The sequence below is a fragment of the Nomascus leucogenys genome, chromosome 15 (genome assembly GCF_006542625.1).
Source record: "Nomascus leucogenys isolate Asia chromosome 15, Asia_NLE_v1, whole genome shotgun sequence".
In the NCBI taxonomy this organism is placed as follows: domain Eukaryota; kingdom Metazoa; phylum Chordata; class Mammalia; order Primates; family Hylobatidae; genus Nomascus; species Nomascus leucogenys.
The window spans coordinates 32,469,487-32,497,179 of record NC_044395.1 but is presented as its reverse complement, the minus strand read 5'-3'; the positions used below and the strand labels follow the sequence as shown (position 1 = coordinate 32,497,179).

At 38.8% G+C, this 27,693-nt stretch overlaps 1 protein-coding gene across 2 annotated transcripts; it reads left to right on the top strand.

Moving 5' to 3' along the window:
• The first annotated feature begins 248 nt into the window (after positions 1-248).
• On the top strand, positions 249-27,693 carry BIRC2 (baculoviral IAP repeat containing 2). Of its 2 annotated transcripts, none has more exons than XM_030794667.1 (9): positions 249-1,958; positions 3,190-5,334; positions 5,429-5,528; positions 17,909-17,987; positions 18,724-18,772; positions 23,357-23,599; positions 26,502-26,756; positions 26,865-26,906; positions 27,011-27,693. In XM_030794667.1, exons 2-9 carry the CDS (start codon positions 4,440-4,442, stop codon positions 27,202-27,204), a joined length of 1,857 nt encoding a protein of 618 aa, XP_030650527.1. In that variant the 5' UTR covers positions 249-1,958; positions 3,190-4,439; the 3' UTR covers positions 27,205-27,693. The 2 variants fall into 2 exon arrangements, with proteins under 2 accessions (XP_030650527.1, XP_030650529.1); XM_030794669.1 differs by having other exon boundaries at positions 1,956-2,432.

Sequence of the window (27,693 nt, the reverse complement as noted above, 5' to 3'; positions counted from 1 at the left end):
GTTTTAAATACTGTAATTTTTTTCTACATAAATGTGAAAAACGTTAGAATGGCAACTGCAGCAGACATACATAGCTTATTTTTTAAGATTAACAGCAACTTTATACTAGCAAAATGAAAAAAATTAACGGAATAAACAGGTAACTGAATTAACTAACTGTAACACTAGACTACAAAGTTATACAAGATTAAAAGTTATGAAGTAGTATTTATTATACGTAAATATTACAAATATTTTTTGTTAAAAATATCTAAGGCTTTTGAGTTTTTGAAATGCAAGCTTTCCCCTATACTTAAGTATATTCATTATCTTACTGTTTTGGTCAGGACAAGAACTGAAAAAGAGAAATAATCTTGAGTTCAGAATGAACAATTCTTGCTATATATATTTTCCCACGTATGTTAGGAATGTCCTGTAACTTTCCGAGAAATAGTGACTTGAACTAAATACTAAACTACTACCAAGCCCCAGGTGCATTTTTGGAAGTTTTTAGTCACTGGGAGCCATGGCATTTCTTTTCTCTGTATTACAAACTGTTACACTCTCTTTCTTTGACTATTAACATTGGAACAGTAGACCTCCTGTTCTGTGACTGACTGGCAGGCAGAAATGACACGGACAGGAAATGGGAAATGGTTCAGGGTCTTGGAATTCCCCCTGGCTGCCTAATTAAGTGGCTTGCTATTTGGAAGTTTTTTAACGTTTGCCCCTTGGAGTTCCCCAGAGAGAAGCAAGCATCGGATTCAATGGGCAAAGAACGTCAACTTCAAAAGTCGTTAGTTGGCTGTCATATCACACTTACTGCATGCCACTGTGTCTATGGCACTATTGGGGGAGTATGGTGGGGGGATACAAAAGTTCCATGACTAGTAAAAGCCAAGGGTTTTTATTTACAAATTTTCTATTACCTAAGCATTAAAAAAAAAATTGGACGACTCTGTGGTTTTACAATTATATGTGCATGTACACCAATATACAGGCAGACATATATTTCATTTTATTGAAACATTCAGAAAATACTGGGAGTGAAGCCTGACTTGCAGTACAGTTCTCGTTGCTGGCAATGAGCATCTTCAATAATGACACTTTTTTCTTTAGTGCATATGCACTGTTTGTCTCCAGAACAGAAAACCAAAAGTTTAAAAACAAGATACTCTAGTTGATTATAAAACACATCAAGTCTTCAAAATTATTTATCTGATGCTTCCTACTTTCCAATGTTTCGCTTTTTTCGATTTGCAGAGACAGCTGTTGAACGCTGATACTACACAAACGGTTACAATTGTTTACTTAAGCAAAAAATGCCACCAGATTGACTCCATCCTCAAAATGCAGTCATCTCGACGGGGGCAGGCATCACACTAGGGGAGGCTTGCCAGGCAGGGGCCAGATCATAACCCTGAGGTGACACAGGGTAGGACGCGCAAAACCACCGGCGCCAGGGCGTTTCCGCAGGGTTTCCCAAGAGTCAAACGCAGCGGCTCACGGTTTGCCACGTTCCCGAGGAGAATGGTAGGCAAGAGAGAGAGGAAATGTGGAGGCGGCACGAACCGCAAGGTGAAGAAAACGAACACACACCGAGTTGATACGGATAGTCCCCTTTCCCCTGAGGGCCGACTCCGCGACTCCAGATGGGAGTCCAGTCGCGCCAGGCGTCCCTGGGCCTCCCAGCGTCTTTCCCGGAGGTTCGTCTCCACACGGCGGAAAGCGCGCTCGGTTCCGCTTTCCGGCCCCAGCCTCCCGGGCGCCCTCGCTCGGCTGCTAACGCGGGTCCTCGGCCGGGCGCGCTGACGTCATCGTGCGTCGGAGTGAGCCCGGATGGGGCGGCGGGCTTCGGGAGCGCCGGGGCTGATCCGAGCCGAGGGGGCCGTAGCTCCTTGTCGGCGCCGCTGATTCCTGGCTCTGAGGAGGCCTCTAGGCAGCCGCGCAGCTTCCGTGTTTGCTGCGCCCGCACTGCGGTGAGTGCTGCTCCTTCCGAGCTCGGGCGGCGCGGGGCGGGTGGGGACGCGCGGGCCCGCGGGGGCCCACTTCCCTGATGTGGCGGCCAGGCGAGGAAGGACGGGGCCTGAGGCCCTTCGGCCAAGGGTCGAGGGTCGCCGGGGGCTCTCTGCTTTCTACTCTAGCCAAGGTTTCATTGGATTCGGAAGCCCCAACTTCGAGACTTGCAGTCAAAGCGATTTTTAAAATGACTTGTTTTCAAGCCTCCTCTGGCCGCCGCCCACTCTTCTGGCCCTTGGACTTTGACCAGGATGTTTTCTCGCAAGTTTTTGCAAGGTTTTAAACTTAGCCCTCGGCATTCTTTTAATGTAATACATTGCAACGAAGATATTTCGGTGGCGGCGATATTTCGTATTTCATAGTTCCCACTGCGCTCTGTCATTCCAGTAGTCGTCTGTTGTGTATTGTGAGAAACAACTCTGGGAAATTATTGGGTAAATCCCATAGTTTCTGTTCTTTTCCCTTCCATCCTATCCCCTGCCCAGCTGCAGTTTGCATAAAGAGAATGCAGCAGTGCGGTGCTCGTAGATAAAAATATTTCATTTAAAGATGGGATATCAGACCAGGTGTAATTAAAGCAATCATGCCAGTGGTCGTAGTGCCAGGGCCACTGTTTCGGAGGCCACTGTGTTAGGTTTTGTTTTCGAGTTGCTTTCTATGGTCGTTGCTTTGAAATTGTAAGGGAATGGCAGAGTTTAAGGGTTTATATTAATGAACTCGTGATGCATTTTACTGCAGTTTTTCTGGTCGTGGAGAGACTTGATACTACAAACTAACGTTGCTGTCTAATTCCTGCTGTACTGCTGCTGACAGGGTGTAGTGGAGTCTCTGTCTCTCTCTGTCTTTTTAACCAATGTTCTTTGCCTCCAGCAGAGTGCCAGAGATACCTTTAGGTCAGAAAAGGGGAGGAGAGCAAGGACAAAATGTTTCCTGTGTGAAAATTTCCATCTGTCTCTAAAGTTGTGCGTTTTAAAGACACGTATAGTTAGTGCTATGGGGAGTATGTTGCATTTATTTATTTTAATTAATAGCTTTTTCATTTAGAAAGTTGTAGTGACAAATTGCTGGAATTAAGATGTGTTATCTAAAGTGTGAATTATTATTAGACTTTACTGAATAAATTGAAGAGTATGTAAGTTCTATTTGGCATGCAAATACAGTTTTCTAAAATACTTTGTTTTTTCTTTTCAGATTTACAGCCCTGAAGAATCTCCCTATCCCTATTTTGTCCCCCTGCAGTAATAAATCCCATTATGGAGATCTCGAAACTTTATAAAGGGATATAGTTTGAATTCTATGGAGTGTAATTTTGTGTATGAATTATATTTTTAAAACATTGAAGAGTTTTCAGAAAGAAGGCTAGTAGAGTTGATTACTGATACTTTATGCTAAGCAGTACTTTTCTGGTAATACAATATTTTGCTAGGCGTTTCTGATAACACTAGAAAGGACAAGTTTTATATTGTGATAAATTGATTAATGTTTACAACATGATGATAATTATAGCTGAATAGTCCTTAAATGATGAACAGGTTATTTAGTTTTTAAATGCAGTGTAAAAAGTGTGCTGTGGAAACTTTATGGTTAACTAATTAAGTTTGTGGAGAAAATACCTTCAGCTGATCAAGAATAATAGTGGTATACAAAGTTAGGAAGAAAGTCAACATGGTGCTGCAGGAAATGGAAACAAATACAAATGCTATTTAACAAAGATAGAGTTTACAGTTTGTGAACTTTAAGCCAAATTCATTTGACATCAAGCACTATAACAGGCACAGGTTCAACAAAGCTCGTGGGTATTGACTTCCCCAAAAGTTGTCAGCTGAAGTAATATAGCCCACTTAAGTAAATACTATGATGATAAGCTGTGTGAACTTAGCCTTTAAATAGTGTGACCATATGAAGATTTTGTTTATTGGAATAAAATGAGATTTTTTGGGATGTCATGTTAAAGTGCTTATAGGGAAAGAAGCCTGCATATAATTTTTTACCTTGTGACGTAATCAGTAATTGGTCTGTTATTCAGGCTTCATAGCTTGTAACCAAATATAAATAAAAGGCATAATTTAGGTATTCTGTGGTTGCTTAGAATTTTGAGAATATAAATCTCTGTGAAAAATCAAGGAGTTTTAACATTTTCAGAAGTGCATCCACCTTTTCAGGGCTTTAGGTTAGTATTACTCAAGATTATGAACAAATAGCACTTAGGTTACCTAAGAGAGTTACTACAACCCCAAAGAGTTGTGTTCTAAGTAGTATCTTGGTAATTCAGAGAGATACTCATCCTACCTGAATATAAACTGAGATAAATCCAGTAAAGAAAGTGTAGTAAATGCTACATAAGAGTCTATCATTGATTTCTTTTTGTGGTAAAAATCTTATTTCATGTGAAGAAATTTCATGTGAATGTTTTAGTTATCAAACAGTACTATCACCTACTCATGCACAAAACTGCCTCCCAAAGACTTTTCCCAGGTCCCTCGTATCAAAACATTAAGAGTATAATGGAAGATAGCACGATCTTGTCAGATTGGACAAACAGCAACAAACAAAAAATGAAGTATGACTTTTCCTGTGAACTCTACAGAATGTCTACATATTCAACTTTCCCCGCCGGGGTTCCTGTCTCAGAAAGGAGTCTTGCTCGTGCTGGTTTTTATTATACTGGTGTGAATGACAAGGTCAAATGCTTCTGTTGTGGCCTGATGCTGGATAACTGGAAACTAGGAGACAGTCCTATTCAAAAGCATAAACAGCTATATCCTAGCTGTTGCTTTATTCAGAATCTGGTTTCAGCTAGTCTGGGATCCACCTCTAAGAATACGTCTCCAGTGAGAAACAGTTTTGCACATTCATTATCTCCCACCTTGGAACATAGTAGCTTGTTCAGTGGTTCTTACTCCAGCCTTTCTCCAAACCCTCTTAATTCTAGAGCAGTTGAAGACTTCTCTCCATCGAGGACTAACCCCTACAGTTATGCAATGAGTACTGAAGAAGCCAGATTTCTTACCTACCATATGTGGCCATTAACTTTTCTGTCACCATCAGAATTGGCAAGAGCTGGTTTTTATTATATAGGACCTGGAGATAGGGTAGCCTGCTTTGCCTGTGGTGGGAAGCTCAGTAACTGGGAACCAAAGGATGATGCTATGTCAGAACACCGGAGGCATTTTCCCAACTGTCCATTTTTGGAAAATTCTCTAGAAACTCTGAGATTTAGCATTTCAAATCTGAGCATGCAGACACATGCAGCTCGAATGAGAACATTTATGTACTGGCCATCTAGTGTTCCAGTTCAGCCTGAGCAGCTTGCAAGTGCTGGTTTTTATTATGTGGGTAAGAAGCAAATAACGATACATTTTATCATTTTATTTTAATTTACATATTAGAACATACGTGTTTTCAATATTTAGTCTTTTTTTTCCTGAAGGTCGCAATGATGATGTCAAATGCTTTTGTTGTGATGGTGGCCTGAGGTGTTGGGAATCTGGAGATGATCCTTGGGTAGAACATGCCAAGTGGTTTCCAAGGTAATCGTTTTGAAAAAGGTATTTGTACAAAAAACTCTGTGCTTAAAGGAAGTAGGCATGCTTACACGATTTCGTTTACCTTTAAATTATAACAAAGCCTCTTTTATGCCATTGGGGAATTATCCTCCTAAAAGATCGCATTTTAACTTTAAGTATTTTGTTGAAAAATATTCTGCAGTCTTCTGTGTACTTTTGTAAGTCAGTTACAAGTATGACCATACATTTTATTTCCCATCTTCTTTTTTTTTTTGAGACGGAGTCTCGCTCTGTCGCCCAGGCTGGAGTGCAGTGGCGCGATCTCGGCTCACTGCAAGCTCCGCCTCCCGGGTTCACGCCATTCTCCTGCCTCAGCCTCTCCGAGTAGCTGGGACTACAGGCGCCCGCCACCACGCCCGGCTTATTTTTTGTATTTTTAGTAGAGACGGGGTTCCCATCTTCTTTTAAAGAGTAGTTAAGGATTACAAAGACATATAAAATAGATTAAAAAGAAGTTAGAAAAAGGTAAGAACAGGAGAACAAGAAGGGACATAGAATGGATGCAGGAATAAGGCAAATGTAAAAATCCATGTATTAAGAGCATATCTTGGATGGGTGCGGTGGCTCACACCTGTAATCCCAGCACTTTGGGAGGCTGAGATAGGTGGATCACGTGAGGTCAGGAGTTTGAGACCAGCCTGACCAACATGGTGAAACCCCGTATCTACTAAAAATACAAAAACTAGCTGGGCGTGGTGGCGCATGGCTGTAGTCCCAGCTTCTCGGGAGGCTGAGACAGGAGAATTGCTTGAGCTTAGGAGGGGAGGCTGCAGTGAGCCAGGATTGTGCCACTGCACTCCAGCGTGGGTAACAGAGCAAGACTCCGTCTCAGAAAAAAAAAAAAAAAAAACCCAGAAAAAAGCATATCTGACTGCCCATTTTAATTGTAGTTGTAAATTATTTTTTCTGTACAATTTTCTTTTTTTATCTGTCATTTACCTCCTTTTAGCCACTTTGTCTCTAGCAGTGTCTTTTTTTATTATAGCCTAGAAATAATTTAGGGGCAGTGTTATTAGTAGAAATAGAATTAAATTGTCTTTGTAATTGAGTAGCTATGTGAACTTGGACATTGTTTGTAAAATGAGGAGGGGTTGGCCTAGGTAATTTTTTAAAATAGTGATAAAATAGGCATAACATTTACCATCTTAACCATTTTTAAGTGTATAGTTCTGTGTCATTAAGTCCATTCTTAACTGTTCTACAATTACACCGCTATCCATCTCCAGAACCTTTGCATCTTCCCAAACTGAAACTCTCTACCCATCAAGTACTAATTCGCCATTATCCCTTTCCCCAACGTCATGGCAACCACCATTCTCTTTCTCTGTCTCACTCTGTCACCCAGGCTGGAGAGCAGTGGCGCGATCTCGGCTCACTGCAAGCTCCAACTCCCAGGTTCACGCCATTCTCCTGCCTCAGCCTCCCTAGTAGCTGGGACTACAGGCGCCCGCTGCCACACCTGGCTAATTTTTTGTACTTTTCAGTAGAGACGGGATTTCACCATGTTAGACAGGATGGTCTCGATCTCCTGACCTCGTGATCCACCCACCTGGGCCTCCCAAAGTGCTGGGATTACAGGCATGAGCCACCGCGCCTGGCCCTTGTTTGTTTTTTTGAGGTAGAGTCTCACTCTGTCATCCACGTTGGAGTGCAGTGACACGATCTTGGCTCACGGCAACCTCCACCTCCCAGGTTCAAGCGATTCTCCTGCCTCAGCCTCCTGAGTAGCTGGGATTATAGGTGCCTGCCACCACGCCTGGCTAATTTTTTTGTATTTTTAGTAGAGACAAGGTTTTTAGTAGAGACAGGGTTTCACCATGTTGACCAGACTGGTCTTGAACTCCTGACCTCAAGTGATCTGCTCACCTTTGCCTCCGAAAGTGCTGGGATTACAGGCGTGAGCCACCGCCCCATGCTGCACCATTCTATTTCTGTCTCTATGAATTTGACTACTCTAGGCATCATATATAAGTGGAATCATACATCATAGATTATGTTTTTACCTGTGAGTGTCTTTCACAATAATGAAGAATCTCTTGAACCCCTTCAGGAAATTTAAAAAGTTTTCGTCATTTTGTATGATACACGATGAAAAAGAAACTTGCAAGTAACAAATACTTTATTATGGATCAGTACGTTGTTAAAAGTTGTATTTTAAAGTTATATCATTAATATTCATAATATATCAAGATAAATTTTGACTTTTTTACACTGAAAAATGACTAAATTATTATGTTTAAAATTAAAAAGCATGTTTTATCAGACTTTCAAATGACTTAATTATGCTGGGCTCTATGGGATTATATACATTAATTTGAAATTTAATTCATGTTGTGGTATCAAAGACAAAAACAGCTTCCAAATTCCAGTGTTGGAACTGCTACATTTTGTACTTTATGAAACAAAATCAAAATCTTTATTTTTGTAACTTTTGTTTTAAATGATTAAGGGAGAAGATGTAGGGGTGCGTTTTGTAAATGCTTCTCTGAAAACAACACATGTCTTTTTTCCTTTTTTAGAGACAGTGTCTCATTCCATCACCTATCACTGCTGGAGTGCAGTGGCAAGATGGCAGTTCACTGCAACCTCCACCTCCTGGGTTCAAGCCTCAGCCCGCCGAGTAGCTGGAATTATAGGCACACGCCACCACACTCAGTAGTTTTTGTATTTTTAGTAGAGACGGAGTTTCGCTATGTTGGCCAGCCTGGTCTCAAACTCCTGACCTCAAGTGATCTGCCTGCCTTGGCCTCCCAAAGTGGTTCCCAAAATGGGCCACTGAGCCCAGCCCACATTTCAATTGGGAATAATCTTTAATCTCAGTAAATCCATCACCTTATGTAGTAACTTTGTTTTTTTTTTTTTTTTGGTGAGAACTCTTAAAAGATGCACTTTCGCAAATTTCAGGTATAAGGTCCAGTATTATTAGCTATAGTCACCATGTGCTGTACATTACATCCTCAGAAAGTTTGTGTTCTTTGACCAACATCTTCCCATTATACCCACCCGCTTATCCCTGGCAACCAGCATTCTACTCTCTGTTTCTATGAGTTTGGATACCATACAGTATAGTTGTCCCTTGGTATGCCTGGAGGACTGGTTCTAGGACCCTCATGTATACCAAAATTCGCACATACTGAAGTCCAGAAGTTGACTTTGCAGAACCTGTGCATCCAAAATTCAGCCCTCCAAATGTGTGGGTTTCACATCTGCAAATGTGATCTGCATTTGGTTGAGAAAAATCTGCGTGTAAGTGGACATGTGCAGTTCAAACCTGTGTTGTTTAAGGGCCAGTTGTATTTGTCTTTCTCTGGCTTATTTCACTTGGCATAATGCCTTCCAGGTTCATTCATGTTGCAGATGGCAGGATTTTGTTTTATTTTATTTATTTTGAGATGGAGTCTCACTCTGTCGCCCAGGCTGGAGTGCAGTGGCACCATCTAGGCTCACTGCAATCTCCACCTCCTGGCTTCAAGTGATCTCCTGCCTCAGCCTCTTGAGTAGCTCGCATTATAGGCACCTGCCATCATGCCTGGCTAATTACTCTGTTTTTGTAGAGATGGGGTTTCACCATGTTGGCCAGGCTGGTCTCAAACTCCAGATCTCAAGTGATCTACCCGGAGTGGATGGGATTATAGGCGTGAACCACCACGCCCGGCCAGGCTCATCCCCCATTCATCCCTTAGTAGACACTTAAGTCGTTTCCATATGGCTGCTTGAACATGGGAGTAGAGATATCTCTCAGATACTGATTTCATTTCCTTCAGATATGTACACAGAAGTGGAATTGCTAGATCATATGCTAATTCTATTTTTAGTTTTTTGAGCAACCTCTATACTGTTTTCCATAATGACAGTACTAAATTACCAACAATGGTCAAGGGTTCCCTTTTCTTCACATCTTTGCCAACATTTGTTATTTCTTGTCTCTGATAATAAGGCATCATTGCAAGTTGGAGGTGATATTTCATTTTGGCTTTAATTTGCATTTCTCTGATGATCAGTGACATTGAACACCTTTTCATGTGCCTGTTGGCCATTTGTATATCTTTGGGAAAATTTCTATTCAGGTCCTTTGCCCGTTTTTTAACCTGAATTATTTGGGTTTTTTTTTTTTTTTGCTATTGAGTTGTATAAGTTCCTTATATATTTTAGATATTAACTCCTTATCAAATGTGTAATTTGCAAATATTTTCTCCCATTCTGTAGGTTGCCTTTTTATTTTGTTGATTGTTTCCTTTGCTGAGCAGAAGCTTTTTAGCTTGATGTAGTCCCAGTTTATTTTTGTTTTGGTTGCCTGTGCATTTGGTGTCATATCCAAAACATCATTGCCAAGACCAGTGCCAAGGAGCTTTTTAGCCTACATTTTCTTTAAGGAATTTTATGGTTTCTGGATTTATGTTTAGTCTTTAATCCATTTCTAGTTAATTTTTGTAGGTGATGTAAGATAGAGATCTGGTTTTATTGTTTTATATGTGTATATCCAGTTTTCCCAATACCGTTTGTTAAAGAGACTTATCATTTCAGCATTGTGTGTTCTTTGTGCCCTTGTCAAAGATTGATTGTATATGTGGCTTTATTTCTGGGCTCTCTGTTCTGTTGGTGTATGTCTTTGTTTTTATGCTAGTATCATATTGTTTTGATTACTGTAGCTTTGTAATATAGCTTGAAATCAGGAAGTATGATGCCTCCAGTTGTTTTTTTTGTTTTTTTCTCAAGATTGCTTAGGCTATTCTGGGCCTTAAGTTCCATACAAATTTTATGATTGGTTTTTCTATTTCTGTGAAAAAACGTCATTGGAATTTTGATAGGGATTATATTGAATCTGTAGAATGTTATGGGTAGTATGAACATTTTAACAATATTCTTTTAATTTAAGAACACAAGATTGTTTAAAAATTTATTTCTGTCATTTTCACTTTCCTTTATCAGTGTCATATGTTTTTCATCGTGTTTCTCTTTTACCTCCTTGGTTAAATTTATTCCTAAGTATTTTATTGTTTTTGTGCTGTTGTACATGGGATTACTTTCTTGAGTTCTCTTTCAGATAGTTCATTGTTAGTACTGACTTTTGTAAGTTGGTTTTGTATCCTGCAACTTCTGGATGGTTTATTAGTTTTAACTGTTTTTGGTGGCATCTTTAGGGTTTTCTATATATATAAGATTATGTCATCTGCAAACAGAGACAGTTTGACTTCTTCCAGTCTGATTTGGATGCCTTTTTCTTTTTCTTGCGTAATTGCTCTGGCTAACCCTTCCAGTATTATATTGAATAGACGTGGCAAGAGTAAGCACCCTTGTCTTGTTCCTCATGTTAGTGGAAAAGCTGAAAGCTTTTTTTTTTTTTTTAAATGAGATGGAGTCTTGCTCTGTTGCCCAGGCTAGAATGCAGTGGCGCAATCTCAGCTCACTGCAACCTCCACCTCCCGGATTCAAGTGATTCTCCTGCCCCAGCCTTCCGAGTAGCTGGGATTACAGGTGCGTGCCACTGCACCCAGCTAATTTTTGTACTTTCGTAGAGACAGCATTTCACCATGTTGGCCAGGCTGTTCTGCAACTCCTGACCTCGTGATCCACCCACCTCAGCCTCCCAAATTGCTGGGATTAGAGGCGTGAGCCACTGCGTCCGGCCAGCTTTCTGGTTTTCATTATTGAGTATGATGTTAACTGTGCACTTGCCATTTATGGTCCTTATGTTGACGTATATTCCTTCTATAGCTAAATTGGTGAGAATTTTTATCCTGAAAGGGTGTTGAATTTTGTCAAATGCTTTTTCTGTGTCTGTTGAGATGATTATATTATTATTATTATTAATTTTTTTTTTTTTTTTGAGATGGAGTGTTGTTCTGTCGCCCAGGCTGGAGTGCAGTGGTGCAATCTCAGTTCACTGCAACCTCTGCCTCCTGGGTTCAAGTGTTCTCCTGCCTCAGCCTCCTGAGTAGGTGGCACTACAGGTGCATGCCACCACACCCAGCTAATTTTTGTATTTTTAGTAGAGATGGGGTTTCACCAGGCTAGTCTCAAACTCCTGACCTCGTGATCCACCCACCTTGGCCTCCCAAACTGCTGGGATTACAGGCGTGAGCCACTGCACCCGGCTGGTTATATGATTTTTATCCTTCATTTTGTCAGTGTGGTATCACATTTATTGATTTGCATATGTCATACCATCCTTGCATCTCAGGGATAAATCTCACTTGTTCATGATATATGATTCTTCTAGTATGCTGCTGAATTCAGTTTGCTAGTATTTGTTGAGGATTTTTGCATCTGTGCTCATCAGGGCTATTGGCTTGTAATTTTCTTTTCTTGTGTTGTCCTGGTCTGGCTTTGGTATCAGAGTAATGCTGGGCTTCATAAAACGAGTTTGGAAGTATTCCCCCCTCCTCCCCCCCTACTCCTTCTTCCCTCCCTCTTCCTCCTCCTTCCTCCTCCCTTTTCTTTCTTCTTCCTCCTTCCTTCCTTTCCTCCTCTTCCTCCTCTTCCATCTTCTCCTCCTCCTCCTTCTTCTTTCTTTTTTCTTCTTGATAGAATTGTGCTATGAAGTCATCTGTTCCTGGGCTTTTTCTTTGTCAGAAGAGCTATGACTACTGATTCAGTCTCCTTACTAGTTATAAGTCTTTTCAGATCTTCTATTTCTTCCTTATTTTAGTCTTGGTAAATTACAAGTTTCTAGGAATGCATCCATTTCTTCTAGGTCATACAGTTTTTTGGTGAATAATTATTCATGGTAGTCTCTTATGATCATTTGCATTTCTGTGTTATCAATGGTAACATCTCTTGGTTTTGATTTTATTTTCGTCTTCCTTTTTACTAGTCGAGCTAAAGCTTTGTTGATTTTACTTATCTTTTCAAAATCCAACTCTTAGTTTTAGTGATCTTTTCTGTAGTTTTTGTAGTCTCTATTTCATGAGATTTTGTTATTTCCTTCTGCTAACTTTTTCTAGTTCCTTTAGATGTAAAATTATGGTGTTTAAGATTTTTTTTTAATGTAGGCGATTATTGCTAAAAACTTTCCTTTTAGAACTGCATTTGTTCTATACATTTTGCTGTGTCGCATTTCAATTTTAATATTTCTTGAGATTTTTAAAAATTTTCTTTTTGATTTCTTCTTTGACCCACTGATTATTCAGGAGTATTTTGTTCAATTTCCACATAGTTGTCAGCTTTCCAGCTTTCATTCTGTTATTGATTTCTGGTTACATACCATTGTGGTCTGAAAAGATACTTGATAGGATTTCAGTCTTCATCAGTTTGTTGAGTCTTGTTTTGTGACCTGCTGCATGATCTACCCTGGATAATTTTTCATGTGTGCTTAAGAAGAACGTGTGTTATCTGCTGTTCGATGGAATATTCTGTATAAAGGTTGAGTATCCCAATCCAAAAATCCAAAATCCAAAATGTTCCAAAATTTAAAACTTTTTGAGTACCAACATGATGCTCAAAGGAAATGCTCTTTGGAACATTTTTGGTTTTGCATTTTTGGATTAGGGATGCCCAGCTGGTAAACATAAGGCAGGTATTCCCAAATCCAAAAAAATCTAAAATTCAAAACACTTCTAGTCCCAAGCATTTCAGATAAGGAATATTCAACCTGTACGTATGTTAGGTCCATTAGATCCAATGTGTAGTTGAAGTCCAATATTTCCTTACTGATTTTCTGTCTGAATGACCCATCCATTATTGAAAGTAGGATTTTTGAAGTCTTCTACTATTATTGTGTTACTATCTATTAATGTCTTCAGATCTGTTAATATTTTCTCTATATATTTAGGTGGTCTGATGTTGGGTACATATATGTATTTACAGATACTATATTCTCTTGTGGAATTGGCCCCTTTCTCATTATATAATTACTTTCTCTGACTCTTTTTACAGTTTTTGATGTAAAGTCTGCACTGTCTGATAAAACTATAGCTTCCTCTGCTCTCTTTTGGTTTCCATTTGCATGGAATATCTTTTTTCCTATACCCATGCATGTGCTTAAAGGTGAATTGAGTCTCTTGTAGACAACCTGTAGTTGAATCTTGTTTTCTTTATCCATTCGGCTGCTCTTTATCTTTTGATAGGAGAATTTAGCCCATTTACATTCAAGGTAATTATTGATGGGTAAAGACTACTGTCATTTTGTAATTGTTTTCTGATTGTTTGGCAGATTGTTTCTTCCTCTCTTGCTGTCTTCCCTTGTGTTTAGATGATTTTCTGTGGTGGTATGCTTTGATTCCTTTATATCTTTTTGTGCATCTACTATTGGTTTCTACTTGTGGCTATCATGAGGTTTACATAGAACATCTTATAGTAGTCTGTTTCAAGCACTAACAACTTAATTTCAATTGCATTAAAAAGCTATACTCTTACTCAGACCCTCCTGCACACATTTTATCTTTTTGATGTCATTATTTGCGTCATTTTATATTGTATATTCATGAAAAAATTATCGAAGCTATAGTTATTTTTAATACTTTTTTAAAAAACCTGTATTTTAGAATTAAGTAATTTACACATGACCATTACAAATTTAGAATATTCTTAATTTGATTATATATTTATCTTACCAGTGAGTTTCATACTTTCATATGTTTCCATGTTGCTAATTAGTGTCCTTTCGTTTCAGCTTGAAGAACTCTTCAGCGTTTCTTGTAAGGCGCGTCTAGTGGTGATAAACTCCCTCAGCTTTTGTTTGTCTGGGACTGTTTATATCTGTTTGATTTCTGAAGGACAGCTTTGCTGTGATACATATTCTTGTCTGGCAATTTTTTCTTTCAGCAATTTGAATATATCATCCAACTCTCTCCTGGCCTACAAGGTTTTTGCGGAGAAATCCACTTATGGTCTTATAGGGATTCCCTTGTAGAAGATGAGTTTCTTTTCTGTTACAGTTTTAAAATTCTCTTTCATCTTCTGTTTTTGCCAGTTTCATTATAATGTGTGTCAGTGAAGTCTTCTTTGGGTTGAATCTTTATGGGGTCCTATTAACTTCCTGTACCTGGACATCTTGTCTTTCCCTAGATTTATGAAGTTTTCAGCATTTTTTTTTTAAATCAGCTTTCTGCCCTTTCTCTCTTTTCCTTCTTGAATTCTCGGGTTTGTTTTTCATTTTCTTGGTTTTTTTTTTAGATGGTGTCTTGCTCTGTCACCCAGGCTGGAGTGCAGTGGCATGATCTCAGCTCACTGCAACCTCCACCTCCCAGGTTCAAGCGATTCTCCTACCTCAGCCTCCCACGTAGCTGGGACTACAGGTGTGCACCACCATGCCCAGCTAATTTTTGTATTTTTAGTAGAGACGGGGTTTTGCCATGTTGGCCAGGCTGGTGTTGAACCCCTGACTTCATGTGATCCACCTGCCTCAACCTCCCAAAGTGCTGGATTACAGGTGTGAGCCATCGTGCCTGGCCTTGAATTCTTAAAATGCAAATATTGTTTTGCTTGATGGTGTCCTATAATTCAGGTAGGCTTTTTCCACTATTCTTTTTTTTTTCTTTTTTTCTCCTCTGACTAGATATTTCAAATGATCTGCCTTTGAGTTCACAGGTTCTTCTGCTTGATTAGGTCTGCTATTGATGCTCTCTATTGCATTTTTTGTTGTTGTTATGTTCTTCAGCTCCCGAATTTGTTTCTTTTTGTTATTCCTATCTCTGTGTTGAGTTTCTCATTTGTTTGTATATTTTTTTTATTTCATTATCTATGTTCTTTTGTAGCTCACTGAGTTTGCTTGAAACAATTATTCTGAATTCTTTATCTGTTAGTTCATAGATCTCCATTTCTTTGTGGGTGATTACTGGAAAATTACTGTGTTTCTTTGGTAATGTCATGTTTTTTTTTTTTTCTTTCTGTTTCTTGTGGCCTTGTGTTGTTATGTGTGTATTTGATGGAAGAATTACTTCTAGACGTTATAGATTAGTGTTTTGTTTTTTGTTTTTTGTTTTTTTTTTGTGGGCAAAGACCTTTGCCTGTGGGTGAGGGTGAGGGTGAGGGCGCCAGCCAGTAGGTTTGGTGGTTCTGGCTCTGTGGAAGGCCCAGCACTATGAACTCCATGCAGCCCCATTAGCCCAGATCATTGTCAGTGAGGATTGCAGGGGTCCTCAACATCCAAGGCTGCAGGTATCCATACCAGCAGCAAGTCTTTTTTTGGTCTATAGTGGCAGAGGCTTCTGGGGACCTCTTCATTACTTTTTCTCCCATGGGAGACATCGTGGCCGAGGGGATTCTTCTTGGCACAGGTTCTGGCTTTGGGCTTTGTTGTGTTGGTGGAGGTGGCAGCACTGATGTCTCTGATGGCGTGGACACCTGTGGAGCAGCTACAGAGCCAAGGTTTGGAGTACAAGTGTCTGCAGAAAGACAGCGGGTCTGGGGTTCAGGATGTTGACTAGCCTGCAGCAGTGGTGCTTCTAGTGCCTCAGATGTGGGTGCACATAGAGCAGCCTTTGAGTTGGGTGCGGAGTGCAGGTGTGCAGTGCGGCCAGAGAGCTGGGATCTGGAGAGTGTGTGATTAGAGCAGCCACAGAGCAAAGGTCTTACATGAAGGTACACGTGAAGCACCTGTGGATCTGGGGTCTGGGGCATATGTGGGGGTGAGGGGCTGCACTGTCTCAGGGCAGTGCAAGAGCTGCTTTTTTTCAGGGTGAGGAGTGCAATAGTGTCTCCCTCTCCAGGGGGTTCACAGGAGCAATGGGTGCTGGTTACCTTAATGGTGAAAGCTGTCAGTGTCCTCTGCAAAGTAGGCTACTGGGGTTGGCATTAATGAACACTATAGGGTCCTTCACTGTGAAATCTGCAGGAAGTCTGTGACTATCTTGAGGGTTGTTGGAGGTCTCCAGGGACCTGCTCTGGGGAGGAGCCTAGCAGTCTTTGCCACTGAGGACTGTAATGGCACTCACCACGTGACTGATACAGATAGCCCTTACCCCTTGTTCTTAGCCATCTCCAGATGTCTCTGCTAAGCAGATCTCCCAGCAGTCCTTTCTGTGTGGTTATTCTTTTTTTTTTTTTTTTTTTTCACTTTATTGCTGTAGGCTGATTGGGCTAGTGAGTTCTTCCAGAGCTGTATTTGTTTGTGGATAGCTGTCTCTTTGTTGTTTTTTTGTGGGTGGAAGAAGGCTGATGTCTCCTAGTCTGCTGTCTTGCTGATGTCACTCTGGCAAACTTTCTTTGAGTCTGTGGCTTTTCATTTCTTTAACATTGTCTTTTGAAGAGCAGATGTTTTCAATTTTGATGATGTCAGTTTCTCAATTTTATCTTTTGTGGAATATGTTTTTGGTCTTTTGTCTAATAATTCTTTACCCAATGTAAAGACAAAGACAAGGCTTTTTCCTAGAAGTTTTATTGTTTTTGGTTTTATATTTAGGTATATGATCCGTTTTTACTATTTTTGCATATAATAAGGGCATAGGTCAGTGTTCCTTTTTTTTAACATACAAATATTCTGTTGTATAGTATCATTTATTGAAGAAACAAAAGGAATAGAATGGATATAGATGGTATGTGAACTTCTTGGAACATCTTTGAGAAGCCCTATCAGTTTAAAAACAAATACTTGAGAAACACTGTCATATTATATATAGATAAAAATATTTGATTCCATATTTTTTGGAGGGAAGGTAGTGGATTGTGGCTCAAATGTAATGGAAGAGTGAACATTGAAGAAAAATGAGCAGTCATTGTATTGTGAAAGATCGTATTTTAGGAATACTGAGTTAATAGTATCTGAAACTGTTAAGTAGTTCACTTTAAGCACAAAATAAATTGTGTATAACAGTGTTCTTCAGGAGTCAACTTGTTCCCCTTTGTAGGTGCAGATGCTTTTCTTTTTGTTGTTATGTTAATGGATTGAATTAGAAAATACCGTGATATAGGCCAGACGCGGTGGCTCACGCTTGTAATCCCAGCACTTTGGGAGGCCGAGGCGGGCGGATCACGAGGTCAGGAGATCGAGACCACGGTGAAACCCCGTCTCTACTAAAAATACAAAAAAAATTAGCCGGGCGTGGTGGCGGGCACCTGTAGTCCCAGCTGCTCGGAGAGGCTGAGGCAGGAGAATGGCGTGAACCCGGGAGGCGGACCTTGCAGTGAGCCGAGATTGCACCACTGCACTCCAGCCTGGGCAACAGAGCGGGACTCCGTCTCAAAAAAAAAAAAAAAAGAAAATACCGTGATATATAACACACAGAAAGATGTATATTGTTTTATGATAATTTTGTTCCTGTTAGATATGTATGTGTTCTGGGTTGTGACGTAAAATGTTTTTACTATGGAGTACAATGAAAGATTTGAAAGCCATTTTTCTAGAATGATCAGGTTATATTTGATATGAAAAAATTTTAAAAAATAATTTTCCTCATATGTTTTAGGTGTGAGTTCTTGATACGAATGAAAGGCCAAGAGTTTGTTGATGAGATTCAAGGTAGATATCCTCATCTTCTTGAACAGGTAAATACATTTTTAAAATTAACAACGTTGAATTCTGCTTTATAATATTAATAATAAAAATATTAGGTTGGTATAAAAGTAATTAATTAATAATAAAAATATTATTAGGTGGTATAAAAGTAATCATGATTTTTGCCATTGAAAGTCATGGCCAAAACCGTGATCACTTTTGTACCAACCTATATTAGAAGTTATACTTATTTCTCTTTTATTAATTGCAGGTACATATTTTCATCCATGTTAATGACACCTTTGATCTTTACTTTTGTAACCAACTTGATTGTTGAGGGCTTTTTAAAAAAGATTGTTTTTTGTTTTTACTATTTTGAAAAATCATTTATGCTGCCACTGTACAAATTTGTGATGGGATTGGAGAAGGATCTTCAGTGTCTCTTTGCTGTTTTCCAGAAAAACAAACAAAAAATAACTTGTTAGGAGCTGAGACCCTTTGAGAGTAACCCAGTTAAAATCTTATTTTCCAAATGAAATGAGAAACCACTGATACATTTTTCTACTTTCCTGAAACTAGAGAAATACTTGAATTCTAATTTGGGATAACATGAAATTTAAGGAAATCTATGTGATTAGTGTAAAAGAAAGCAAAGCAAAAGTCATAAATCACTCAGTTCTCAAAAGAATATATACATTTACTTAAAGTAAACTTATTTTAGTGTTGCTCCTTTCAGATTGTTGGGGATATCTGCTTTTACCTATTAACTTTTCTCTTGTTTCATAGCTGTTGTCAACTTCAGATACCACTGGAGAGGAAAATGCTGACCCACCAAGTATGTATGAAATAATTTTAAGTATAGAGTGTAAATTTTTATAAGAATTTTAGGAATAGGCTGGGTGCAGTGGCTCATGCCTGTAATCCCAATACTATGAGAGGCCGAGGTTGGCAGATCACCTGAGGTCAGGAGTTCGAGACCAGACTGGCCAACATAGTAAAACCCCGTCTACTAAAAATACAAAAATTAGCCGGGTGTGATGTGCCTGTAGTCTCAGCTGCTCGGGAGGCTGAGGCAGGAGAATTGCTTGAACCCAGGAGGTGGAGGTTGCAGTGAACTGAGATTGTGCCATTGCACTCCAGCCTGGGAGACAGAGCGAAACTCTGTCTCCAAAAAAAAAAGGTAGGAATGAAAGTATGTATTTTTTAAAAGAGTTTCTGAAGCCATAGGGAAAAATACTGGGAAGTCAGCTAATAAATATTTTATATATATATATATAGAGAGAGAGAGAAAGAGAGAGAGTAATGACACTGTGGAGGACCCTAAAAGTGTACTAGTTTTTGTTCTAGTGCTATACTTATCACTTTTAGTGCTGATATTCCAACTGGAGAAATGAGACATAAGCAAAAGAAAAACAACAAATAGCTCAAAGCAATGCCAAATAAGCTGTGCAAATAATAAACCCTCCAGAAAAGAAAAGTTTGCTGTGAGCTAGCATGATTTGGAAAACGTCAATTCACATATGATTCAAGAATTGGACTAGTTGTTAGGTATTTAAGTCAGGTATGTTGTATGTCAGTGCAAGGGCAGGAAATAGTATAGCGTTTGATTAGAGCTTAATGTTAGCCACATCTGTCAGTTTATGTAATATACATATGTTATGGTGTCTAAAATGGCTAAGGTAATAATCCACTGTTTTATGTGCCAATCACATCTACAAAGAGCCATTCTGTTTGTGGCACAGCATTTCAAGAAAGATATTGGCAGATTTGTTAACTGGACCAGAGAAAGGTGACCAAGATGTATGAGTCTTAGAAACCATGGCTCAGGAGGATTGGATGAAGGATTTGGTAGTATTTGACTGGAAAATAGGAAGGAGAGTACTGGAAAATAGGAAGGAGAGTACCTGGGTACATGACAACTATCTCCTGTGTAATGGACCTAGAAAAGATAGATAGCAGTGTGGGCTCTTCTTAAAATTTATAACCACTGCTATCAAGTAGGCTGCCCTGCAGTTCTACCATAGGTCCTAATAAAATCACTTTGTCAATCTTTAAAATGACTGTTTATTGTTTTCTCTCTTGATAATTTTCTAACACTCTCTTTCCACCTTACTGTCAGTTTATAACCTTGCTTCCCTAAGAAAATAGAATCCAAAAGAGAGCTGCTTTATTGCCTCACCAGCAGAACCACTAGGCTACATAATTTATCCTTGTACTTTTTCTGTTTGTTCATAAAAGATAAATTGTCCTTGCCCTTTTCTAAGGCCAATACTTCTACTTGTCTTCTGTGTTCCATCCCCTACTGTCAACTTAAGAAGGTTACTTTGGCAGTGACATACCCTTTCTCTTGAGTCTTCAATTTTTCCATCTCTCCTGAATCATTCATGTTAGCATATAAACATAATGTACTTTTGCTAATCCTAGGAAAACTTCCATGAACCAATGTCCCCATTCAGCTATTACCTTATTACTCTGCTTCCCTTTACAACAAAATACCTAGGAAGATTTATCTATGCCTACTCTGTTTTACTTCCTCACCTTTCTTTCTTTCACTTGTTCTACTAGAAACTGTTCTTGGCATGGTAACCAAGGACCGCCATGTTAGCAAATCCACTACTTGACCTGTTAATTAGCATTTGATAATCATTGAGTGCTTTGTCTTTGTTTTTTCTTTTTTTTGAAACAAGGTCTCACTTTGTCACCCAGGCTGTAGTGTAGTGGTACCATCATGGCTCAGCGCAGCCTTAACTTCCCTGTCTCAGGTGATTCTCTCACCTCAGTCTCCCGAGTAGCTGGGACTACAGGCACGCACCACCACCACATTCAGCTAGTGTGTGTGTGTGTGTGTGTGTGTGTGTGTGTGTACATACAGGGTTTCACCATGTTGCCCAGGCTGGTCTCAAACTCTTGAGCTTAAGCAATCTGCCTGCTTCGGCCTCCCATAGTGCTGGGATTACAGGCATGAGCCACTGCACTTGGCCTCATCTTTCTTAAGACACATTTTTTGCTTGACTTATCAGACCCCATACTCTTGGTTTTCTATTTCCCTGGTTGGTCCTGGACAATTTCCTTTGTTGGCTGCTCCTTTTTCAAGCTTTAAAATGGTGGAGTACCCCTCATAGCTTAGCTTAAATTTATTTCTCCATTTCCTGAGCCCCAAGCTGGAATGTCCAGCTAACTGTTTAAATCTCTACTTGGCTGTAACAGACATCGTAGAGTTAACATGACCAAACCAGAAATTTTCTCCCCCATTCTTCATCCCTCAGATTTGTTCCTTCTTTGGTCTTCCCCATCTCAGTTAATGGTACTCATTTCCTAGCGTTAAAAGTTGGCTCAAGTTAGGCATCATCTCTGATTCCTCTCCTTCCTTTAGTTTGTATCTTTAATCTATTAGAAGTCTTTTCATTTCTGTCTTCATAACATATGCCAAATCTGACTACATCTCACCATCTCCATCACTGTTTTTTTGTTTGTTTGTTTGTTTGAGATGGAGTCTTGCTCTGTCGCCCAGGCTGGAGTGCAGTGGTGCAATTTTGGCTCACTGCAAGCTCCGCCTCCCGGGTTCATGCCATTCTCCTGCCTTAGCCTCCCGGGTAGCTGGGACTACAGGCGCCCACCACCACGCCCGGCTAATTTTTTTGTATTTTTTTTTAGTAGAGACGGGGTTTCACTGTGTTAGCCAGGATGGTCTCGGTCTCCTAACCTCGTGATCCGCCTGCCTCCACCTCCCAACGTGCTGGGATTACAGGCGTGAGCCACCGTGCCCGGCCCTCTACCACTATTAACCTAATCCAAACTGCTGTCATCTGCGTCTAACATCCTAACAAGTCTTCCTGATTCCAGTTTACCCCATTAAAGTACATCTCCACCGAGCTGCCAGAGTCATCTTCTGAAAACACAAGTCAAGTTTTATCAGTTGCATGCTTGAAACACTCCTAGAATATTCTACCAAACTTAGAATAAAATATAAACTCTTTGGAAGGCTCTGCTCATCTGGGCATTGTCCTCCTTTTTTTTTACCTTCTACCACCTTCTTTCTGTTTCTTGATCATGTCAAGCTTTTCCCTCAATTTAAGGCTTTTACGCTTGCTATTCTCTTTGCTTAGAAGACTTCTTTGAGCTATTTCCATAGCTCACTCCTTTTTCCCCCCAGTATTAATAATTGTACGTTTAATAGATGTATACATTCTTCATAAGGGAAAGAAAAAGAACTAAATGCTGTAGGCAATGCCAAATTCCCCTCTGATGCTTACATACAGTTCTGTTTCTAACTTCTAATACCCAGAGCTCAGTAGCATGGGCTAGGTATATCACAGTTTAGTTCATTTGTATATTTTTAAATTTTTTCACAGTAGTCCAGCATGTATTGCATTTTATTTATCCATTCCCTATTGAGAGCTATTCCTGTTATTTTCTGTTTTTTTTTTTCCTGCTGTAAATATTGCTGTAATGATCCTCTAATGTGTCTCTTATCTTGAACATTAAGTATTTCCTTAAGGCATGCACTTAAAAGTGAAATAGAGCTCATTCCTTGTTATTTAAATCTTTATTCTGGTGCCATTTCTTCGGACACGGATTCCACGCGTGTTTGAACAAGAGAGCACATTGTTGACATTGTTATTTATTTATAGTTTATTATAAGTTTCCCAGAAGGTGGCAGTAGTGTCTTGAAGAATTATGTCTTTTTGTATTTTTTCATATAAGTATCATATGGGCTAGCATTGACTCTTAGCAGAAAATGCTTCCCTGGCTACCCTATCTAAAATGACTTCCTGCTTCCTCGTTTCTTTTAATGACCTTACACTACTTTTTTCTTCAGAGCATCTGTCACTGTCTAAAATCATATTGCCTTAATTACTTCTGAAGCCATACTTTTTCACTACATCTTCTGGGTGAACTGATCTTCTATTTTACTATACTTCTCATTTTTGTTTATGTTATTCTCTCTACCTCAGCTATCCACTTGTCTAGACCCTGTCCATCCTTCAAGTCCAAACTCTAATGCCACTTTTCCATGAAGTCTTTGTGATTTCCCCCCACTTTCCTGGCTGGAGATTATTTCTCACTTCTAAGTTCGTATAGCATATTGGTTTCCAGAAATGACTGTACATAAGAATCATTTGGGAAATATTTAAAAGATACAGATTCCTAATTCTTATCCTTAGAGAATCTTTCATTAAGTAGGTCTAGGATGTAGCCAGAGAGGTGGGTTTTGTAAAAAGTATAGCATATTAATTGTATTCTCATTTGACCATTATGAAGTTCAAACTTTTATTGGAGTTATAGGTAATTGATGCATATAGCTCATCTGCTTTACCAGAATATGAGAGTAAAGGATGAATAAAGATTGTGCCATGATACTTTTTTCCATAGGTTCATGTTTGTGGAATTTAATATTAGCATGTTTCTTTTCAAATAGTTATTCATTTTGGACCTGGAGAAAGTTCTTCAGAAGATGCTGTCATGATGAATACACCTGTGGTTAAATCTGCCTTGGAAATGGGCTTTAATAGAGACCTGGTGAAACAAACAGTTCAAAGTAAAATCCTGACAACTGGAGAGGACTACAAAACAGTTAATGATATTGTATCAGCACTTCTTAATGCTGAAGATGAAAAAAGAGAAGAGGAGAAGGAGAAACAAGCTGAAGAAATGGCGTCAGGTATTTGGGGATGTTAGTCACCTGCATTATTTCTCAATGGAGCTCTTAGGACTGTCTCACATGTTACAGGACAACATGCTTGTTTCACATCCACTAACTGCTGGTAGCAGTCCTCCAGTCATTTCGAAACCATCCCTCCTTTTCTACCCCTCTCAATTGCTTCTAGTTGAGAACCACTGACTGCAGCTTTTTTCTATACATTTATTTTTGTATGAGGTTCTCTGATTTATACTGATCAGAGAATTTTAGCATAATAAGCTCTTTCTTGAGCTGTATTCCATTTCTTTCTCATACATAACAAATTTAAATTGTTTTGAAAAACAAGATGTTAAAGTTGGATGCAGGTCTTTTTTCAGCCTTTTTTTTTTTTTAAGTTTCGGCAAATCATATTTTTAATACGATATTTTACTCCCTAATTCTTGCTAAGTGATCCTCATACAAAAAATAGAACTTACAATGAAATTCTGAGGCTTGATGAGAACCACCTGCCCAATCCAAGGATAACAGGAAAACTCATTTTTGTATTTGTCCAGATAGTATTAAGTCTCGGCCCCTCAAAACAATTATTTTGAGTAGTCATTTATTCCTTCAATAAATATTTATTGAGCATGAGCACCAGTGCCAAATACTGTGCCTAATCATAGTGGTTGCTCTCAAGGAGTATATACGTTAGCTGGCGAGACTAGTGTGCAAAAGACAGGGTTAAAGGGCCAGCAGAGAGGTGAAGGTTGCGTATGTATTGGAGTATTAGGTTGGAAGATGCTTTCTTTTTAAGCTTGTAAGTAAAGACAGGAATAACTTAAGAGTACCTTATTGCATGACCATGTAGCAAAATGTTTAAAGTCTGGATTTCTACATTGAAACAGATTTGTGTTTAAGTTCTGGCTCCAGGCTGGGCACGGTGGCTCACGCCTGTAATCCCAGCACTTTGGGAGGCCGAGACGGGCGGATCACAAGGTCAGGAAATTGAGACCCTTGTGGCTAACACGATGAAACCCTGTCTCGACTAAAAATACAAAAAATTAGCCGGGCGTGGTGGCGAATGCCTGTAGTCCCAGCTATTCAGGAGGCTGAGGTGGGAGAATGGCTTGAACCCGGGAGGCAGAGCTTGCAGTGAGCCGAGATCGTGCCACTGCACTCCAGCCTGGGCGACAGAGCCAGACTCCATCTCAAAAAAAAAAAAAAAAAAAAAAAAAACATTCCAGTTCTATCAGTTACTAGCTTGGCTATTTATTCAACCAGACATCGGCTTTTTCATCTGTAAAATGGGGATAATAATAGTATGACTCCCATAGGGTTGCTATAGGAATTAAATGAGATGTTGCAAATAAAACACTTTAACACAGCTCCTAGCACATCAATTTTTTTTTTTTTTTTTAACCATTAGGTAGATTGACTTGGGAAATGGGAGGGACTTGGTAAAAGAAAGGGCCTAAGAAAAGTCAATTTAAGGATTGTTAAGTAGTAATGAAATCCAGCTAAGGTTATATGAAATCACTGTCACCTTAGATTTATGACTTTCTCATACTTTGTATGGGTCGGAAAATAGTATTGAATCACAGATTTGGCATTGTTAATAGGGGAAAGGCCAAGTAAGGAATACGGAAGATGAGTTAAGGGTGTTAATAAAGAGAACTTCATTGAAACACCTGACTGCTACCTAGATTAGAATAGGAGGTTTGAAGCCAGGAGACAGCTCTTGTGCAAGTAGAATTGGGAATGACATGGAGATCCTGAAAAGGTGAAGAACAAATTTGTTAGCAGTGAGAGGAATTATTTAGGTAGAAGAAAAGTTGTGGTCACAGAATGGAATTTTATAGTTTTGAGATTAATAGAGCAGTTCACTTCTAGAGAGATGTGAAAGGGGAAAGAAGATAGACTTCTGTTTTTATAATTTATTTCTCATTAAACTGGTACTTTGTAGAGATGTACTTTTTAAATTTTTTTGAAAGTCTGAAAATAGACAATTACATTTTATAATGATTCAGATACCGAAAGAAGGAACTACCATATTGTATAAATATAAATTAACTATGGAGTTTTATGTGATGTGATATTAAAGGAAAAACATTGGCTTTTTAAAAAAAGGTCAGGCTTGATCTCATGTAGTTTTTTTTAATTGCTATAAACATAGACATTTATAAAATAATAATGGTAGTTAACTATGCACCACATATTGTCCCAGATGCTTTACATGTATTATTCAATCCTTACAACTCTGAGGAAGGTACCATTATGTATATTTTACAGATGAGGAAACTGAGGTGTATGGGGAGAGATGAGGACACAGCTAGTGAGTGGGCCTAGCCAACACTGGAACCTAGGTCTGTTTAAACTTGACAACTCAAACCCTACAATACTACAATACTGCGTCTTAAGTATGGGGTGCTGAAAAGAACACTGGTCTAGGATGCCTGGTTCTGCAGCTTATTCTTTTTGTTATCTTAGGCCACTCATTCTTTTCTGAGTCTTTTTTCTCCCTATGTAAAAATGAGAGGCAGTAATACTTGCCTTGTTTAACTGACAGGATCACTGTATCAAATGAGACAAATTACTGTGAAAGTGCTTACAAAAGTAAAGTGATATAATGGAAATATGTCAGTATTATTATATCGGGTGGGGGAAATTTTTACTGTCTTCTAAAAATCTCTTACTTGCAACAAAATAAAGTAAAAGGAGAGTTCTAGGACATGTAAATATATAGACTTAAAAATTAAAGAAACAGAGACTTCCTCTGGAAGTTTTGCAAACAACAAACTTTCAGATGCAAACAAGTTACTTTGTTCTTTTTTGAACTTTATTTAGTGCCTAAATTGTTTGTAGGGTTGGTTATTAGTGACTATATGAGTATAGTTAAAGGAGTTTAAAATCTAATGGATTTCTTTTTCTTTTTTTAATGAAGATGATTTGTCATTAATTCGGAAGAATAGAATGGCCCTCTTTCAACAATTGACGTGTGTGCTTCCTATCCTGGATAACCTTTTAAAGGCCAATGTAATTAATAAACAGGAACATGATATTATTAAACAAAAAACACAGATACCTTTACAAGCGAGAGAACTGATTGATACCATTTTGGTTAAAGGAAATGCTGCGGCCAACATCTTCAAAAACTGTCTAAAAGAAATTGACTCTACATTATATAAGAACTTATTTGGTGAGTTTGTTGGGAAAATTATTTTAGAAGTTCTTAGGACTGGCCGGACGCGGTGGCTCAGTTTTGTATTTAGTAGAGTGATGGTTTTTATATCTTTTCTTTCCTCAGTGGATAAGAATATGAAGTATATTCCAACAGAAGATGTTTCAGGTAAAACAAAGATTTAAAACCAACATGAACCATTACCCTTTTTTTTTTTTTTAAATGGGAAGTGAAGTGGAAACAATTTCATTAAAGTTATTTTTTGTTATTAGGTCTGTCACTGGAAGAACAATTGAGGAGGTTGCAAGAAGAACGAACTTGTAAAGTGTGTATGGACAAAGAAGTTTCTATTGTATTTATTCCTTGTGGTCATCTGGTAGTATGCCAGGAATGTGCCCCTTCTCTAAGAAAATGCCCTATTTGCAGGGGTATAATCAAGGGTACTGTTCGTACATTTCTCTCTTAAAGAAAAATAGTCTATATTTTAACCTGCATAAAAAGGTCTTTAAAATATTGTTGAACACTTGAAGCCATCTAAAGTAAAAAGAGAATTAGGAGTTTTTCAATTAGTAACATTCATGTTCTAGTCTGCTTTGGTACTAATAATCTTGTTTCTGAAAAGATGGTATCATATATTTAATCTTAATCTGTTTATTTACAAGGGAAGATTTACGTTTGGTGAACTATATTAGTATGTATGTGTGGACCTAAGGGAGTAGTGTCACTGCTTGTTATGTATCATTTCAGGAGTTACTGGATTTGGTATTCTTTCTGAAAGCTTTGAATACTAAATTACAGTGTAGAAAAGAACTGGAAACCAGGAATTCTGGAGTTCATCAGAGTTATGGTGCCATATTGTCTTTGGTGCTTTTCACTTGTGTTTTAAAATAAGGATTTTTCTCTTATTTCTCCCCCTAGTTTGTGAGAAACATCTCAATAAAGTGCTTTAAAAAGA